The following is an 18,602-nucleotide window of genomic DNA, read 5'->3' as shown; positions in this document are numbered from 1 at the left end:
ATGTGTTAGCTTCTACTTAACTTAATTGAAATTCAAAAACTAGTCATATGGTGATTATGATTCACCGAAAGTGATTCTAGTTGAAATATTAATGCTAAAATCACTAAAATAAATTATTTATCAAACACCAGTCAACTTTGATATTTAGCTTTTCACAATTTGTTTTCAAACACTACCAACTTCTGATTTTTTTTTTCAATTTTTTATAATCTATAAATTTAGGGTGTGTTTGCAAAAGATTATGCTTTTGTAGAAGTGATTAAATTTTAGATTGTAAAAAAGTTAAGAAAAATAAAAAAAATTGATAGTGTTTGAAAACAAATATGAAAATCTAAAAATCAAAGTTGGGTAGTGTTTGATAAATAATTGATTAAAGTGATTTTAACATTGACTTTTTTATTTGAATCAATTTTGGAGAATCATAATCACCATATGACTAGCTTTTGGATTTCAATTAAGTTAAACATAAGCTAACACATAATTTGGGTTTAAAGATTAAAACACACAATTTTTTTTTTTTGAAGACAAAATCTAACAATCACTTATTTTTAATAATTGCAAACACTCTCTTAATCACTTTTATAAAAACATAATTTTTTGCAAACACTCACTTAATTACCTGATTATGGACATCGGTATAATGCACGTTGCAATATTCAACACAAGAACAAGAATTTAATGTCTTGTAAGTACTGTGTTGTGAGGATATCTTATAAAAAATGAAAATAAAAAAATAAGACTAAGATTGAATTTTGAGAGAACGTTCGTCCATCGACTAAAATGATAATTAAAGAGATAAATATATAGGAACAAAATCGTTAATCTTCCCAATTTATTGAAATCACGTATTCAATAACCAGCATTACTTTAGTTTGGTTTAGAAATTTTTTTCATCTAAGCATCGTGTAAAACCAATGTTAATGTTGGTTTCGTTTACTTTTTAGAACGGAATCAAACTTTGACCAAGCAAATTTTTTTTTTTTTTTTTTTATAAAAAAAAACTCAATATGAATGGATTTGCTACTTTAATTGATCATTTGGTTGATTTCTGGAGACACCCCAATTTTCAACCTCTTGCAATGTAATTTCATTTTAACTAATTAGTGGGCTTGACTTGGTTTACGTTGTGCTAACAGCAATATAATGGGCGGGATGAGTTGAATTTTTCTAATGACGACAAAGCTCTACACTTCAACAAGAAACAGTCCAAAGTCAAAATGTACTTCTAAAAGTCATAATAGTGTGAAATTAAGATTTTTTTACATGAAAAAAAATGTATGTATCTGTGTATGTATGTACATGGCTTATGGTGAGGATATATAAAATGCAGATCATATCGATGCAAATATTAGATGAGAAGACGGCAAATTTGATCATGTATGTTTGTCACTTTGCAATTTTGATCCTCTATGTTTTTATATTTCAGTTTTAGTCCTGCATGTTTCGATTTTTGGCAATTTCGGTCTTTTTTAATCGAAAATGCTTACGTGACACTGTACACGTCAGCATTGAATTGGTGCCACGTCAGCGCCACGTCGAAAAAAAAACTAAAACTGCCAAAAAATAAAGATAGCGGACTAAAACTGAAATCTGAAAATATAAAAGACTGAAATCACAAAGTGACAAATATACCGGACTAAAAAAACAATTTTCCCATATTAGATTTGTAATGCATGCAGTGATGCTCATGTACGTACATGCAAATGCACGTCGACATAAATAAATAAATATATAATCAACGTTTACCTACCCTCTTTGTGTATCTATAAATTTGGGATTTGACGCGACTCTCATATCACTACTTCCACATCCTAGAAATATTTGATCCTTAAAAATCAAATTAGTTTGTTGAAACAATGAAAATAAGTGAAAGCAAGCTGCAGATAATTTCAAATGAAAAAGTGTATCCATCTTCTCCAACACCTCATAAACTCCAAACTTACAAGATTTCCATGCTAGACCAGGCCAATTCTCCCATGCCTGTTCCCATAATCTTGTATTTCCCAAGTTATAATGTTCCTAAATCATCAGCGGACACCACTTTTGAAGCAAGAGTACAGCTTCTGAAGCGCTCTCTTTCGGCGATCTTGACGAGATTTTATCCCTTAGCGGGACGAATAAGCAAAGATGGCCGATCCATTGATTGCAAAGACGAAGGGGTTCCGTTTATTGTCGCCAAGATTCAAGGCGAAATGATCGCGGATTCGAGATACGATCTAGCCCACGGGCCGGCCGAGCCTTGCTTGTTTCCACGTGAGATCGGATGGGACACCGAGCTTGGTCCAGGTGACAATGTTGCCATGATTCAAGTGAACCGGTTCGAATGCGGCGGTATCGCCATTGCTGTGGTTTTCTGGCATAAGATGGGAGATGCAGTGACAATGATCAATTTTATCGACTCTTGGGCTGCAACTGCCCGAGCCTCAACCAAAGAATGCATATGTCCGAATTATTTGTTTCAACATTTGTTCCCGCAAAACGAAGAAATGCAAACACAAGATGGTTCTCTAAGACCCCTTCTCAGAGTGGGGAAATCTGTCATGAGACGCTTTGTTTTTGATTCCTCCGCAATAAACAAACTAAAGGAGAAATCGTTCGTCGAGCGTCCGACTCGGGTCGAAGTCGTGTCAGCACTCATATGGAAGTGTTTCATGGCTGCATCTCTTGCCAATGACAAGCCCGAGTCGCTGCTAACTCATGCAGTGAATCTAAGAAGACGATCCCAGCTGCCGTTTGCTTCGGATTGTTTCGGGAACTTGGGTGGAATGGCGGCTGCGTCATGCACCAACGGAAAAGAAATGGATCTTGGAAAGTTGGTTGGGAAAATAAGGGGTGCAATAAGCAAGGTTAACGACGATTATGTTACGAGAATGCTCGGGGATCAAGGGTTTTTAGGGTATTGCAAGAATCTTGAAGAAACTTGGAGTGGCATTCCTAAAGAAGCGGACTTTGTTTGCATATCGAGTTGGTGTAATTTTGGTGTTTACAAGGTTGATTTCGGATGGGGAAAGCCCGTGTGGATCACCAGATCGGAGTCGGGAGGCGGTTCGGAGTCGTGTTTTCTCAATGCGGTTTGGCTTGTGGATACTAGGAATGGCGATGGAGTAGAGGCGTGGGTGACACTCGAGGATAAATATATGCAAGTATTTGAAAAAGTTGAGGAGCTTCAAGCATTAGCCTCCATAGATCCCAACCCATTAAACATTAACTGAGTCATCATATTTATATACTTTTAAATACATGGCATTCCGGCCATTTGCATGTTAGGCTTACGTGGGATATATTGTTCCATATTGAATAGGAAAAGGAAACTAGGTTAGCTTGACCACGAAAAATTACGTTAGGTTCGCGCTTGGATTGAAATATTTCAAATTCATGGATTTTGATTATAATTTTAGTGTTAACAATAAAACATATTGAAATCTCAAATTTATCTTAATTATATATTTAGACATTTCTTAGATGGATTAAAAATGATTTTAAATCACCACTTTATTGGATGAACTTAAAATTCAGCCTTTCTACCATGAATTACCATGTAAACATCAAAGAAGTGGATTTGATATTTGTGGTGCTACTTTTTTAAACAACAAAAATACATTTAAAATCCATAAATTTAAAATACTTTTATCCAAGCGGAGCCTTATATAATTTATAGGTTATATATTTTTTAATCATTTTATTGATAAATTTAGAGGGCCGGACAAATTGCAAGTGCAATGTGTCAGGATAGTGCAATGTGTAATTATCTTTCATTTTACAAAATTATCCCTCCATTATTTTATTTGAAAACAAAACTTTTCAAAAATACAGTAACCGATAATTATATAATTTCAAATGTAATGTGTAGTTCAATGTATAAATCTCTGTGTGCATGTAGCTGCCATCACATTTTGATAAAATCGAGGTGCTAAAAACATCAGGACTTAGTGTATGAAATTAGAGACGTCAATTTGGTTGGGTTCTTCAGGTCCACACACCCCATCATACAATTTAAATGGATTGTGTTAAAATTTTTTCAACCCACTTAAAAGTTGGCCTCGGCGGGCTAATTAAGGCAGACCTAGAGAAATTTTTTTAATTTTTTACTTTATGATGATAAATGTATTTTGTTAATGAAATTTTGTTAATTTATTTTTGTATTATTTACTTTATATAAAATTACATTTATGAAATCAATAATAAATTTTTGATTAATATATTTCTATTAATATTTATTTATTACATGAAATTTATAATTAATTATAATTATTTTTTATTTCTTTTATTTATATTTGTAATGAGTCAACCCGTGGATCGACCCGTCTAATCCGCAACCTAATTTGGGTTAGGTTAGTTTAAATATTTCTAGCCCACCAGGATGGTAGTTCGGCCCACCTTCGACCCGTCTAACGGTAGGTTTTTGGTGGGTCGGGTCGATATGACATGGGTTGACCCATCTAACATCTCTATATGAAATATTCAAGTCTCAAACTCTAAGCATTGAAAAATAAAAATATAATTCCGAGCGTGCATTGAGAAAAATGAGAAGGATGCGTAAAAAATGCTAAAAAAAGACTCAGCAAAGGAGCGAGCTATTGCTGGTTCTCAAGAGCTTCCCCGGAGGAGGAAGTCTCCCGAGCCTTCAAATCATGCTCACCGTTTGGGCCCACCATCCAAAAGATCTGATGTGCATCACAGAAAAAATGGTGGCAAAAGGAAAGATGTTTTAGTTGGACCCGACATCGATGCGCGTAGTAAAAGGGTGAAGATCTAAGAGATCCGAAGAAAAAACGTGACGATGAACGAGTAGTTGATCTAGGAGCTCTCGAGGGTCGCCCCTTGTTCGTGGAAGGAGTGAACCAAAATAATAATGTTGGATATTTTTGGGATTTGAAAGATCCGGAGATTGGTTGGAGAACGGGAGCGAACCTGATTGGAGATCATGATAGGTTGCATCTACTGCCTCAACCTACCGAAGTGTTAACTCGGTCTCTTGCTTCGTCCGCCTTCCAGGTATATTATTAGTTGCTTGTTTTTATTTATTATGATTTTTACATAATAAATAATTTTCTTTATCTATGGGTGTTTACAAATTCTATCGCTTGCTCACACTTTTCAATTTCGAGAAGAGAGGTCTTGAAACTCCGAGAAAAAATTTGATGACGAGTTGGCGTCATTAAGGGGTGAGTGCAAAAGACTTGGCAAGGAAAACAGTAAAGCTCGAGATGATTTTCTCAAGTCGCAAAAAGAGCTTGAAGATAAATCCAAAAAATATGATGCAATGTGCGAGGAGATGGAGCAACTTAGGGTGAAATATTCCCGTGAATCGGAGACTGGAAAGACTTTTCTCAACTCGTCAGTAGGCAATAATCTTTTTGCGAAGTATTGGAGAAAAAGAAATTGAAGGCTATCGAGAGTCCACGGCTTTTAGGGACGAAGTGATTTTGCGGGCGATCGTTATTCATTATGAAGTTGTAGTGAATTACCGCAAAGAACTACGGAAAACTAAATTAGTTTCGGAGGAAATTATTATGATGATTCACCTTAAAATTCCGAAGCCAAGAACTACGTTTGCAAGAGTCGAGATGACTCGGACCTACCCTTAGGAGATTTATTGGGAGGTCTGGGTGACGAGGAGATGATCGAAGCTTTGCGCTCAAATTTCTAGCTTATAAAATCAGTAAGCTGGTGGATGTGTGTCAAAATTGAGTGGAGAGTACTCTTTGGAGCCGTGGAACGGTTTAGTTTTATTATTTCTTGCCACTTTTGGGCAATTTTTTTTAAATTTGAAATAAAGACTTTGAAGTCTTAGACTTTGTTTGCTCTTTTTGAGTGCATAAGCAGTTGGCGGAGGAACAAAGGAAAAACAATTATTTTCCTTATATATATATATATATATATATATATTCAATTTTGTCGATTATCATATCTCTTTTGCATTTTGAAGTTGCTATTGCGTACTTGTTTGATGAATAAAATACTATCGCTTTAATATCGAAGTACTTGGAAGGGGATCAATCTCCCAAGATTTTGTCTCATGGGGAAGTCCTAAACCCACATTGATGGGCATGTTTGTGTTGCATATTATATTATCATTTTATTGTCATTTGTGCATGCATTCATTTGTTTTAATTTTGTTTTTGTTGGTTTTTCATACATCGTGTCTACATTACACGCTCCCGTGTTTATTGTATAGGACGTAGCGTTTTGTCGAGGAAAAGATGGAAAAGCTATTGCGCGAGAATGAATTACAGAGCAGCAATGATCAGAAAATCATATTTAATTTTATAGAAGTCTAAATCCGATCTCCACCATTCAAAAACAAGTTCAAGATATTTTAAAGCAGCTGTCCAAATTTCAACTCAATCCGACGGCTAGATCTCCGGATATGAATTTTACAAAATCGCTGCAGGCTGGAAAAAAAAAAAGTTGCGCGCTCGAGCGGACGTACTCGGAGCGATCGAGCGGCCAAGAAGTTGAAAAACAGAGAATTGCATATTATTAAGCGATCGATCGGATGAACTCGGTGTGCTCGATTGCATCAACTTTTTCGAGAAATCTGTTTTAATTAGGAAACTTTCTTAGAAAGGACTCTAGTCTTTAAATACATCATATAACTCGAAAATTACTATCTTTTAATCAATTTTGAAGATCTTTAGACGGCTACATACAGAGAATTCATCTGGCGGCTAGGTTTTATTTTTCTTGTTCTTATATTTTAATTCTTTTTGTTTTTATTCTTGGTTGAGGAAGACGAACCCTTGAATTTATTTATCTTGTGAGATTCAGATTTTCATTGTTTAATTCAATTTGAGTATCAAGAGTTGTTCTGATTTATTTCATGCTTGTATGTGAGATTATAGGCCTGTGATTTTGCTATAAAATCTACTGCTAAATTAGAATTCAAATCCGTAATTGTTTGAACCATCTAATTTTTGAAGCAACTACGTTTGATATTTTCTACTGTTGAATTTATTAAATCGTAGGAACAACAATTGACTAGGATAAATACATCCGTTGGTGCATGTGTTGTCTAGATTCATCAGTTTCACTCATATGAATGCTATCTTAGATTTAAATCTAGATCGCTGGTATTTGAGTTAATTTATTGGTAAGGGATAATTTAGAATGTTGTTTTCTAATTAACTAAAATTAAGGTGAAACAGGAATTTGATTTCCAATGATGAATATTCGATGTGAATTAATTATTTTTAGAGAATCGATGATCGAGTGAATGATTTCAAGGGTGTAGTCGACCGATACCAAGTCTCGTTAATTTATTGATCTTTCTTATTTTAATTCTTGCATAGTAGTTAATTCTAAAATTTTCAAATCCCCTTTTATTTATTTCCAATATTTTTAATAACACAAATAAATTTCACTTTCCTCGTGGGAACGATCCCTACTCTTACTACTACATGTTTATTTATTTAATCAGAGTTGGGTTAATTTGGGCGTGATACGACTAAGCGCTACCAAATTTTGGCGACGTTGCCGGGGAAAGGCGTTTCATTTATTTGTGTTTTTGTTTTTTTTTTATTATTATTTCTCCTAGTGCTACTCTGGTTTGTTCGTGCGTGCAGGTGAATCTTCTGAAGAAGAAGAATTTCCATACGACCCAGAGATAGAAAGAATTTTGCATAGGCGAAGGGGGATTCTTGCGGTGTGATACTTCGAGATGTCAAATCGACAAGTATTAGAAATTTTTATCCAGCAACACGGAGAGTCATTCTACGCAGCATGGAAGAGATTCAAAGATTTGGTAACCATCTTCCGGTATCATGATTTTTCTAACTATTCTCTCCTTACATATTTTCTTGATGGTTTGGAGGCAGTGACAAGAAGATGGGTAATTGATGGAGCTTTCACAGCCGGTATTTCAATATTTTGCCGAGATGATGATACCATGAGACACCTGTTGAATGATATGTCCGAGTTTGACTATTACTGGTATTCACACTCTCAATACCCGGATTTTACAGACCAACCATTTGAGCTTCAAAAGGAGGAGGGAAGTTGTTCGCAGTTGATCTTACATCCGCTAGAGGATATCATGAGCAAGCTTGTGGCATCGACTGTGGAAATTGTAGAAGATCTAAAAAAGTCTAGATGCGACCTTGTGGAGCATATAGAGAATATCAAGAGATCACTCGTCCATGAATACCGAGAACATAAAGTGAAGCAATATACTCAAGCAGTGACCAAACCGATTTGGTTTGATGATGATGACTCAGAGAACCAGGATTGGGAGTGCGAATCAAATCATGCTGAAGATTTAGAGGCATTTGAGTCTTCCTTTCCATTAGTACCAGTTTCAAAAGATTTTTTCTTTCGAGAGCCCGCAGAGATGTTCTCTTCCTATGTTTACCAGCTATGGAGTGTTGTTGAGGTGACGAGCTTAAACTGTTTATATCTAGCCAAGCTTGAGGGCTTATGGAACCAAGACCCTTTCGTGGTGTCATATGACACTTATTTTGGGCGTCAGTCGCTCTTTGAGCAGTGCTTCTGAGAGTCATGCTGAAGACTGAAAATCAAGCGCTGTCTGGGAGGCAACCCAGTGTATTTTTCATTTATTTCATTTTTGTTTTGTTTTGTTTTGTTTTTTTCGTTTTATTTTCTTTGTTTTCAGGAGCCTAGCCGCCCCATCTGCCGTCCAATTTTCAATAGAAGTCTTCCATTATTCATCCTGAGGCCAAAGAGGACGACAACGCCAACACTTGAACCAGGGGAGTTCTGTTTTAATTTTGCATCTTGTTATCATTTTGTTATTTGTGTTGTGTGTTGGGTGTTGTGTTTTTAGTGCTACAACATTGAGGGCAATGCTTTAGATAAGTGTGGGGGTGGTGCATTCAGTATTTGGTATTTTGTCTTGCGTTTGTTTTTGTTTCGTATTTGCATATAGTTCGTAAATTGTTTCATGTGTGTTTTGTGTTCATAAGTAAAGGATGATTTCTAGCCTTTCTAGCCTATGAAGATGAAGTTGAAAATATTTTGAATTTTTTTTTAAAAAAAAATTGTACTCTTGATTGGACATGAGACCATAGGTTGATTGTTGAATATTCTTAAGCACACATGTTTAACCAATGAAGTGTAGCGATGTATTAGATATCGTGGATGTCTGTTGGACCATTGCACGACAATAGGTGTTTGTGGAGCTTGATAGTGTTTTGTTGAACCCTGATGATCTTTTTGACTTGGCATAAACGATCTTGGGCGCACCTAGAAAAAAAAATTTACAACTCCATCCGGGCCTGAAAAGGATTGAAATCCTAATCCTTAAATATCAAATTCAAGGCTAAGTATGCGGATAAAATGGGGTTGATGCTCCATCCGGGCTATAGACGAGGGGATTGAAATTCTAATCCTGTCTTAGTTATAGCTAAGTATGCGGGTAATTATTGGGGCTAAAGCAATACGGGGTGCAAAATCCGGAGGTGCGTAATTATTCTCAAGGAAGTTGTGTTGTGTTGAAGGATTGTTGGGAGGAGAGTTCTTGATGGTGAGGCTTGCACTGAATTGTTATAGGTCGGCGAATAGTCTTGAAACTTTGTTCTTTTGAAGTTGCATGTAACTGGGGTAACATGGCACACACACGTTCGCATTCGACTGAAGGTGTATCATTGATGATTGAGAGTCGCTATGAACTTATTTTTAGATGAAAGTGGTTTTATCTGAGGCTATGATTTTCGTGATTCGTCCTTGCTTATGTGTTTGTTCTGTTTCATTTTGTTTTTGCATACTTGCTCGAGGACGAGCAAGGATTAAGTTTGGGGGTATTTTATGGCCATGTTTGTGTTGCATATTTTATTATCATTTTATTGTCATTTGTGCATGCATTCATTTGTTTTGATTATGTTTTTGTTGGTTTTTCATACATCGTGTCTACATTACACGCTCCCGTGTTTATTGTATAGGACGTAGCATTTTGTCGAGGAAAAGATGGAAAAGCTATTGCGCGAGAATGAATTACGGAGAAGCAATGATCAGAAAATCATATTTAATTTTATAGAAGTCCAAATCCGATCTCTACAGTCCAGAATAAAATGCAAGATGTTTTGAAGCAGCTGTCCAAATTTCAGCTCAATCTGACGGCTAGATATCTGGATATGAATTTTGCAAAATCGCTGCTCGTTGGGGAAAAAAGTTGCGCGCTCGAGCGGACGTACTCGGAGCGATCGAGCGGCCAAGAAGTTGAAAAACAGAGAATTGCATATTATTGAGAGATCGATCTGACGAACTCGGTGCGCTCGATCGCACCGACTTTTCCGAGAAATCTGTTTTAATTAGGAAACTTTCTTGGGAAGGACTCTAGTCTTTAAATACATCATATAACTCAAAAATTATTATCTTTTAATCAATTCTGAAGATCTTTAGACGGCTACATACAGAGAATTCATCTGGCGGCTAGGTTTTATCTTTCTTGTTCTTAGATTTTAATTCTTCTTGTTTTTATTCTTGGTTGAGGAAGACGAACCCTTGAATTTATTTATCTTGTGAGATTAAAATTTTCATTGTTTAATTCAATTTGAGTATCAAGAGTTGTTCTGATTTATTTCATGCTTGTATGTGAGATTTTAGGCATGTGATTTCGCTATAAAAACTACTGCTAAATTAGAATTCAAATCCATAATTGTTTGAAACATCTAATTTGTGAAGCAACTACGTTTGATATTTTCTGCTGTTGAATTTATTAAATCGTAGGAACAACAATTGAATAGGCTAAATACATCCGCTGGTGCATGTGTTGTCTAGATTCATCAGTTTCACTCATATGAATGCTACCTTAGATTTAAATCTAGATCGCTGGTATTTGGGTTAATTTATTGGTAAGGGTTAATTTAGAATGTTGTTTTCTAATTAACTAAAATTAAGGTGAAATAGGAATTTGATTTTCAATGATGAATATTCGATGTGAATTAATTATTTTTAAAGAATCGATGATCGAGTGAATGATTTCAAGGGTGTAGTCGATCGATACCAAGTCTCATTAATTTATTGATCTTCCTTATTTTAATTCTTGCATAGTAGTTAATTCTAAAATTTCCAAATCCCCTTTTATTTATTTCCAGTATTTTTAATACACAAATAAATTTCACTTTCCTTGTGAGAACGATCCCTACTCTCGCTACTACATGTTTATTTAATTAATCTGAGTTGGGTTAATTTGGGCGTGATACGACTAAGCGCTACCATTTATATTTGTCTTGTGAATGATCTGGCCAATTGTTTGCTTGCATGTTAATCAATTTCAAGTCGACAAAGGAGGAATTGATTTCTATCACTCTAATAATTGACATATGGTAAAACCGACTAGAAATAGTATTCGGTTTCAGTGTGCGGTTTTAGGTGCAAACCAAATTCTCATAGTTCTTCATGCATTTGAATTTGATTAGAATTATGAAAAATTAATATGTTAATATTTGAATAGGTTTGATTGTTCTAGAAATAGACCTTTGAAAAAGTTAGGAGAATTCACCATTTTAAGATTAAATCTGAGTCCTGAATCGGCTACATGTTACATGATTTGTTCGGTACGTACGTGTATTTTGGTTGTCTCATTTTAATTAAATTTTCTTTTCAACTATTATAATTCTTATTTCTTAAGCAGTTTTTATTTTAAATTTTTATTTTATTTAAATCAAATTTCTTTTCATGATTTTATCTAGATTAAGTAAAATAATTAATTCTTGAGAATTGACAACAGTTCATGTGAGATCGATACTTGGACTCTCTGTCCACTTACTATTACTTGACCTACTGCACTTGCTAGTAAATACCGAATTAAGCGGTCAGTACTCAAACTAATATTTATAACTTATTGTCCCATTGAACCAAGGTTTTTGGATCTTCAATTCTTAAGGTTGGGTTACCGCTATAAATATTTTATTATGTGGATTTTAAGCTCATTCCTCTTAGAAGTTTGTATATTTGATCTCTATTTATACTTTTTCTAAGCGAATCTACAAGGTTTTCCTTTGACTTTACATAGTCAAATAAAATAACCTCATTCGAGATAAATTGTCTTATAGTATTGTGTCTTCGACGAATATGTCGAGATTTACCATTATACATACTACTTTATGCTCTTTTTATTGCTGACTGACTGTCACAATGAATAGTAATGGAAGACACCGGTTTTTTTTTCAACAAGAAATATCTTCTAGAAAGTTTTGAAGTCATTCGGCTTCTTCTCCAGCTTTATCTAAAGCAATGAACTCGGATTTCATAGTCGACCGAGCAAGTTTATTTACAAGATCTCCATGGCACCGTTCCTCCACCGATTGTGTGGGGCCTCGGGTTTCTAATCTCATTCTTAGGGAAATTAGTAGTTAAACATCATTAATTAAACAAGAAAGGAAGAATATCAAACAATTTTATTTTTTTTTCAAAGGGGGGTGCGCGGGGTCGGTCAAAAATAGCGGACCGATCGCCCCCCCTCCCCCCAACCCAACTCTCGGGTTGGGACAATTGGGCTGCGCTCGGTCCGCCAAAAAGAGCATACCAAGCACAACTTTGGGCAGTCTTTTGCTCTGGTTTTTTAAAGCAAAATTTAATCCTTTCAACCCATCCAATCCAACATAATGTTGTCCCAAAACGAAGACATATATAGAACAAGATCTAAACATGTTTATAACAAGTTGATACATCAAACCAACCATTTGGAATCCAACAAAAGCATGAAACTATACAAAGTGTACATCAACTTCTTAAGAACAACATTCATAAAAGTTTTATGACATGTTCACTACTCTTCTAAGTTCATCATATCAACTACACAACCCGAGTCCACATATCTAGATTCTCTCATAAGCTACCCTCGTCGATTCTGGCCAGCTCCTGCCCTGATAGTTGTGTTTTTGTTGCATTTGTTAGTATCATTTTTGTTGTTGTTTCGCATTAGTTGCATGTTTTATTTTAGCATTTTGTTCGTATTGAATTTTCCGTGTTTGCATGATGGGATTCTTGTTTTTGTGGTTAGGTCACTTATTTTGCGGACTAAGATGGAACCTCGGAGGAACGGAGATTTGAAGCAAGGGAAATGCTGGACAATTTTTGGAAATTCTCTCTCGATCGATCCGCAAGAGGATGCAGATCGAGCAAGCGCTTATATTTTGAGGACAGTAGGAAGGACATTTCTCTCGCTCGATTCGCAGATGTTTACCGATCGAGCGAGCCGTATTTACGCAAGGCAGTAGCAGTTGGATATTCACGCCGCTCGATCCGCTATTTCCTGCAGATCGAGCGGGCGTTATGTTTCAGAAAAAAAATATATTTTTTGGAAACTTTGTTAATTTAGTTCCTAGCCTTTATTAGACTATTATTCCGTTTTAGTAGGATTTTTTTTATCAGACTTGTGGAGACACATTGGAGGCTAGGTTTTTTTCTTGAATTCTTAATTCTAGTTTTCTTCTTTTTTTTTTGAATTTTGGGAATTTTGCTATGAATCGTTGTAGCTAAACTCTTTTACTTGGTTGAGGGAGACGAACCCTTGGTATACTTCATTTATGAGATTTGATTTGTAGTGTTTTAATTTTTATTAAGTATCAATATATGATCTATTTTATTTTATGTTTGTATGCGAGATTTTCGGATTGGCCATCTTAGGATTTTGTATTGCAAGCGATAGCTAAATTAGAATTCAAATCCGTAACTGTTTGAATAACCTAATTTGCGAAGCAACTACGTGTGATAATTTCTGCTGTTGAATTTATTATCTCGTAGGGTTAATTATTGGATAGGCTAAATATAACCGCTGGTGTTGTGTTGTCTTGTTTTGTCAGTTTTACTAGTTTGAATGCTACCGTGGATTTAAATCTAGATTGTTGTTATCGGGTTGGTCCATTGGTAAGGGTTAATTAAGAATATTGTTTTCTAATTAACTAATATTACGGTGAAACAGGAATTGAATTTTCAATGATGAATATTTAATAAGATTAATTATTTTAGAGAATTGATGATTGAATGAATGAATATCAAGGGTGTAGTCGACCGATACCAAGTCTCATCTCTTATTGAATTTCTCCATTCTTTTATTTAAATATTGCATGCTAGTGAATTTTGATTGTTTAAAGTTTTTAGTAGTTAATCTAAACTTGAAAACTCCCATTTATGTTATTTAGAACACATTGAATTTACCTTTCCTCGTGGGAACGATCCCTACCCACACTACTATATTTTTAGTGATTATCTTCTTGAGTTGGGTAATTTGGGCGTGACACGATAAGCGTTACCACATTTTGGCACCGTTGCCGGGGAATGGTGTCAAATTTTTTTTGTGTTAATTTTCTTTTTATTTTATTTTGATTAATCTTACTGTCTTTTCTTTTCTTTGTTTCTAGTTCTTTTTAGTTCATGCTTTCAGGTGATCTTGTTGAAGAGGATTTTTTCTACGATCCAGAGATAGAAAGAATTTTGTATAGGCGAAGGCGAGAACTCCGTAGGCAATAACAAGAAGCCGCTGCTCGAGCTGCTTTTCCAAAAGAAGAGATGGCTGCTAATGCTGACCTGAGTCTGAGACAATTGGGCACTCCTGATCCCAATCAACAACCTCTATGCATTAATTTTCCAACATTAGAAAATAATGCTACTTTTTAACTTAAATCTGGTTTAATTCACTTACAACCTACTTTTCATGGTCTTGCAGGTGAAGAACCGAACAAACACTTGATGGAATTCCACGTGGTTTGCACTAGTATGAAACCCCATGGAGTGACGGAGGAGCATATTCAACTGAGGGCCTTTCCTTTCTCTTTGAAGAGTGCTACTAAGGATTGGCTATACCACTTGCCCTCTGGCTCTATCACCACGTGGACGGAGATGAAAAGGATCTTTCTGGATAAATTTTTTCCAGCCTCTCAAGCTGCAAACATCCGGAAAGAAATTTATGGCATCAAGCAATATTCAGGGGAATCACTGCACGAATATTGGGAGCGGTTCAAGAAGCTTTGCGCTAGTTGTCCGCAACACCAGATAAGTGAAAACCAGTTGATTCAATTATGCTATGAAGGTTTGTTGCCTCATGACAGGAGCATGTTGGATGCGGCGAGTGGAGGTGTTTTCATGGACAAAACGCCGGTACAAGCACGGAATTTGATTGAAAATATGGCTGCCAATTCTCAACAATTCGGCACCAACAGGAATGAACATGTACCAAGGAAGAACAACGAGGTAAATGTTTCTTCCCTTGAACAACAATTAATTGAATTTACAACTTTTGTGCGTCAGATGGCTGTAGGGAATGGACAGACTGCGAAGGCAAGTGGCATATGCGCTGCAATAGGACACGCCACTGATATGTGTCCTACACTTCAAGAGGACTCAGTTGAACAGGTAAACACTACTGGCGGATTTCCTGGACCACCACAACGGAAGTATGATCCTTATTCCAACATATTCAATCCTGGTTGGAAGGATCATCCAAATCTAAGATATGGGAATCCTCAAGCAAGTCAATCGAGGCCTCAAGCACCACCACATAATCAAACTTATAGGCCGCCGTATCCTCAACAGCAACAGCAGAGACCTCAGATACCAACTCCAGGTGAGTTTCTCGAAAATATAGTTAAGAAACTTGCCACTAACACTGCATCTTTTCAACAGGACACCCAGGCAAGTATACAAAACTTAACCACTCAAATGGGACAGCTAGCTACAGCAATCAACAAGCTGGAATCACAAAATTCCAGCAGTCTGCCATCTCAAACTGTGGTGAACCCAAGAGAGAACGCAAGTGCAATAACTTTAAGGAATGGGAAGGAGTTGAAAATTAAGGAGAAAGAAGTTGAGGTTGAGCCCAAAGAGAAGCTAAAAGAAGAAGAAGAGCAAAAGGTAAGTGAAGAAAAATCATCCAAGGATGATTCGCCAAAAGGTAAGTTTCCTCCTTTATCTGAATATAAGCATGTTGCCCCTTTTACCTTAGCACTTAAGGACTCTAGAAAAGGTGAGGGGATTAAGGAGCTCTATGAAACTTTTCGTAGATGTGAGGTCAATATTACTTTGCTAGATGTGATTAAGCAGTTACCTCGATACGCAAAGTTTTTGAAGGAGTTGTGCACAGCAAAGAGGAAGCAGACATTGAAGGGCTGTCAAAAAGTGGAACTTGGTGAGAATGTATCTGCAGTGATCCAAAGGAAACTACCCGCAAAATGTAAGGATCCAGGTATGTTTTCTATCCCATGCACTATAGGAAATGTTAGACTTGAGAAGGCCATGCTACATCTAGGAGCATCAATTAATGTTATGCCTTATTCTATATATACATCCTTAAAACTTGGCCCATTGAACAAAACTGGAATTGTCATACAGTTAGCAGATAGGTCTAATGCATAACCTAGGGGAGAAGTAGAAGATGTGTTGGTGCAAGTAAATGAATTAGTGTTCCCTGCAGATTTTTATATACTTGATATGGAAAACGGTGATCATAATAGTCCTATTTTGTTAGGCAGACCGTTTTTGAAAACTTCCATGACGAAAATTGATGTTCACAGTGGCACACTTACTATGGAATTCGATGGCGAGGTTGTAAAATTTAATATTTATGATGCCATGAAATTCCCTGATATTGATGATTGCGTGTTTTTTGTTGATATTGTGGATTTCTTGGCACAAGAGTATTGTGAGCATGCAGGGAAAGATGATCTAGAGGTGGCTATTACAGCACCCATTATGCAGAAGGAAGATGGAATTCGATGCAATCAAGAAATAGAAGAGATTGAGAAACTTCTGAATAGTTCGCCTGAGCTACCTCAGTCAGGTAATGTCTCTTACTTAGCTTTGCCAGTTTCTAATACTAGGCATCTTCCATCTGCTTTGCATGCACCAGAGGTCGAATTGAAGACACTTCCAAACCATCTAAAGTATTTTTTCCTTGGTAAAGGAGAAACATTACCGGTTATCATCTCCAACAGCTTGGAAGTTGATCAAGAGGAGCAATTAGTAAAGGTGTTACAAGAGCACAAGACTGCTATTGGGTGGACCATAGCAGACATTAAAGGAATTAGCCCGTCTACATGCATGCACCGAATTCTGATGGAGGAAGGAGCAAACCCCTCACGTCAGCCGCAACGCAAACTGAATCCACCGATGATGGAGGTGGTAAAGGCTGAGATTCTGAAGCTACTTGAAGTTGGGGTTATCTACCCAATTTTTGACAGTCAGTGGGTCAGTCTGGTCCAAGTGGTACACAAGAAAACCGGAATCACCGTTGTGAAGAATAAGGATAACGATATGGTTCCCACCCGTATTCAAAATGGGTGGAGGGTTTGTATTGACTATAGGAAGCTGAATGCCGAAACCCGAAAGGACCACTTTCCTTTACCCTTTATTGATCAAATGATTGAAAGGTTAGCGTGTCATCCTTACTATTGTTTTTTTGATAGATATTCTAGTTATTTTCAGATTACTATCGTGCGAGAGGATCAGAAAAAATGGCATTCACATGCTCGTTTGGCACTTTTGCTTATCGACGGATGCCCTTTGGACTTTGCAACGCACCAGCCACTTTCCAACGGTGTATGGTTAGTATTTTTTTAGACTTTATTGAGCATATCTTAGAAGTTTTTATGGATGACTTCACTGTCTATGGTGATTCCTTTGAAACTGTCTATCTAACCTTGCACTTGTCCTTAAGAGGTGTGTCAAAACCAACCACGTTTTGAATTCTGAAAAATGTCATTTTATGGTTGGGCAAGGTGTGGTTTTGGGTCATGTTGTGTCATCAAAGAGAATAGAGGTAGATAGAGATAAAATTGATATCATTCAATCTCTACCTTACCCCACATGTGTGCGGGAAGTGCATTCTTTTCTTGGCCATGCAGATTTTTACAGGAGGTACATTCAAGATTTCGCCAAGATCGCATCCCCCATGTGCTGGCTATTACAAAAAGATGTGTAATTTGAGTTTGATGAGTCATGAAAATCATCCTTTGACAAATTGAAGAACTCCTTGACATCTGCACCAATAATCCAACCACCGGATTGGAGCAAGTCCTTTGAGATTATGTGTGACGCCAATGACTATGCCGTCGGCGCTGTCTTAGGCCAGAAAGTTGGGAAAGCATCACATGCTATCTACTACGCTTCGCGCATTCTGAACGATGCCCAAAGAAACTACTCCACTACTGAAAAGGAGCTTTTAGCAGTAGTTTTTGCTTTAGAAAAATTTCGTTCATATTTACTTGGTGCTAAGGTTATTGTTTATTCTGACCATGCAGCTCTTCGTTTTCTGATGGCGAAGTAAGAGGCAAAACCAAGGCTGGTCCAATGGATACTACTGCTGAATGAATTCGATATAGAAATCAAAGACAAAAGAGGGGCCGAGAATCTAGTTGTTGATCACTTGAGTCGTCTAGTTCATATTGATGAGGAGCTGAATTCGTGTGACAAATTTCCTGATGAACAACTGTTCTCGACGACCATCGAATTACCATGGTACGCAAATATTGTGAATTATTTAGTTACTAATCGTTTCCCCTCTGAAATTTCTAAGGCGCAAAAATACAAAGTGAGAAGTGATGCGAAGTATTATGTGTGGGATGATCCATACTTGTGGAAGCACTGCGCTGATCAAGTTATACGACGATGCGTTCCCGCGAGCCAGGTAATCCCTATTATCACATTTT

The 18,602-nt window shown here is 36.6% G+C and overlaps 1 protein-coding gene across 1 annotated transcript; it reads left to right on the top strand.

Moving 5' to 3' along the window:
• The first annotated feature begins 1,820 nt into the window (after window positions 1-1,820).
• Window positions 1,821-3,340, top strand: LOC140892975 (epi-neemfruitin B 7-O-acetyltransferse L7AT-like). Its single transcript, XM_073302038.1, has one exon. The coding sequence runs from the start codon at window positions 1,857-1,859 to the stop codon at window positions 3,210-3,212; it is 1,356 nt and encodes a 451-aa protein (XP_073158139.1). The 5' UTR covers window positions 1,821-1,856; the 3' UTR covers window positions 3,213-3,340.
• The last annotated feature ends 15,262 nt before the right edge of the window (window positions 3,341-18,602 follow it).

Source organism: Henckelia pumila, chromosome 3, assembly GCF_033568475.1.
Source record: "Henckelia pumila isolate YLH828 chromosome 3, ASM3356847v2, whole genome shotgun sequence".
In the NCBI taxonomy this organism is placed as follows: Eukaryota; Viridiplantae; Streptophyta; class Magnoliopsida; order Lamiales; family Gesneriaceae; genus Henckelia; species Henckelia pumila.
The sequence above is the reverse complement of the archived record's forward strand: the minus strand, read 5'-3'. Positions and strand labels throughout refer to the sequence as shown.

What these genes read in the sequence shown, in the direction of transcription:
- LOC140892975 (XM_073302038.1), top strand. Translation starts at nt 1,857, where the DNA reads ATGAAAATAAGTGAAAGCAAGCTGCAGATAATTTCAAATGAAAAAGTG.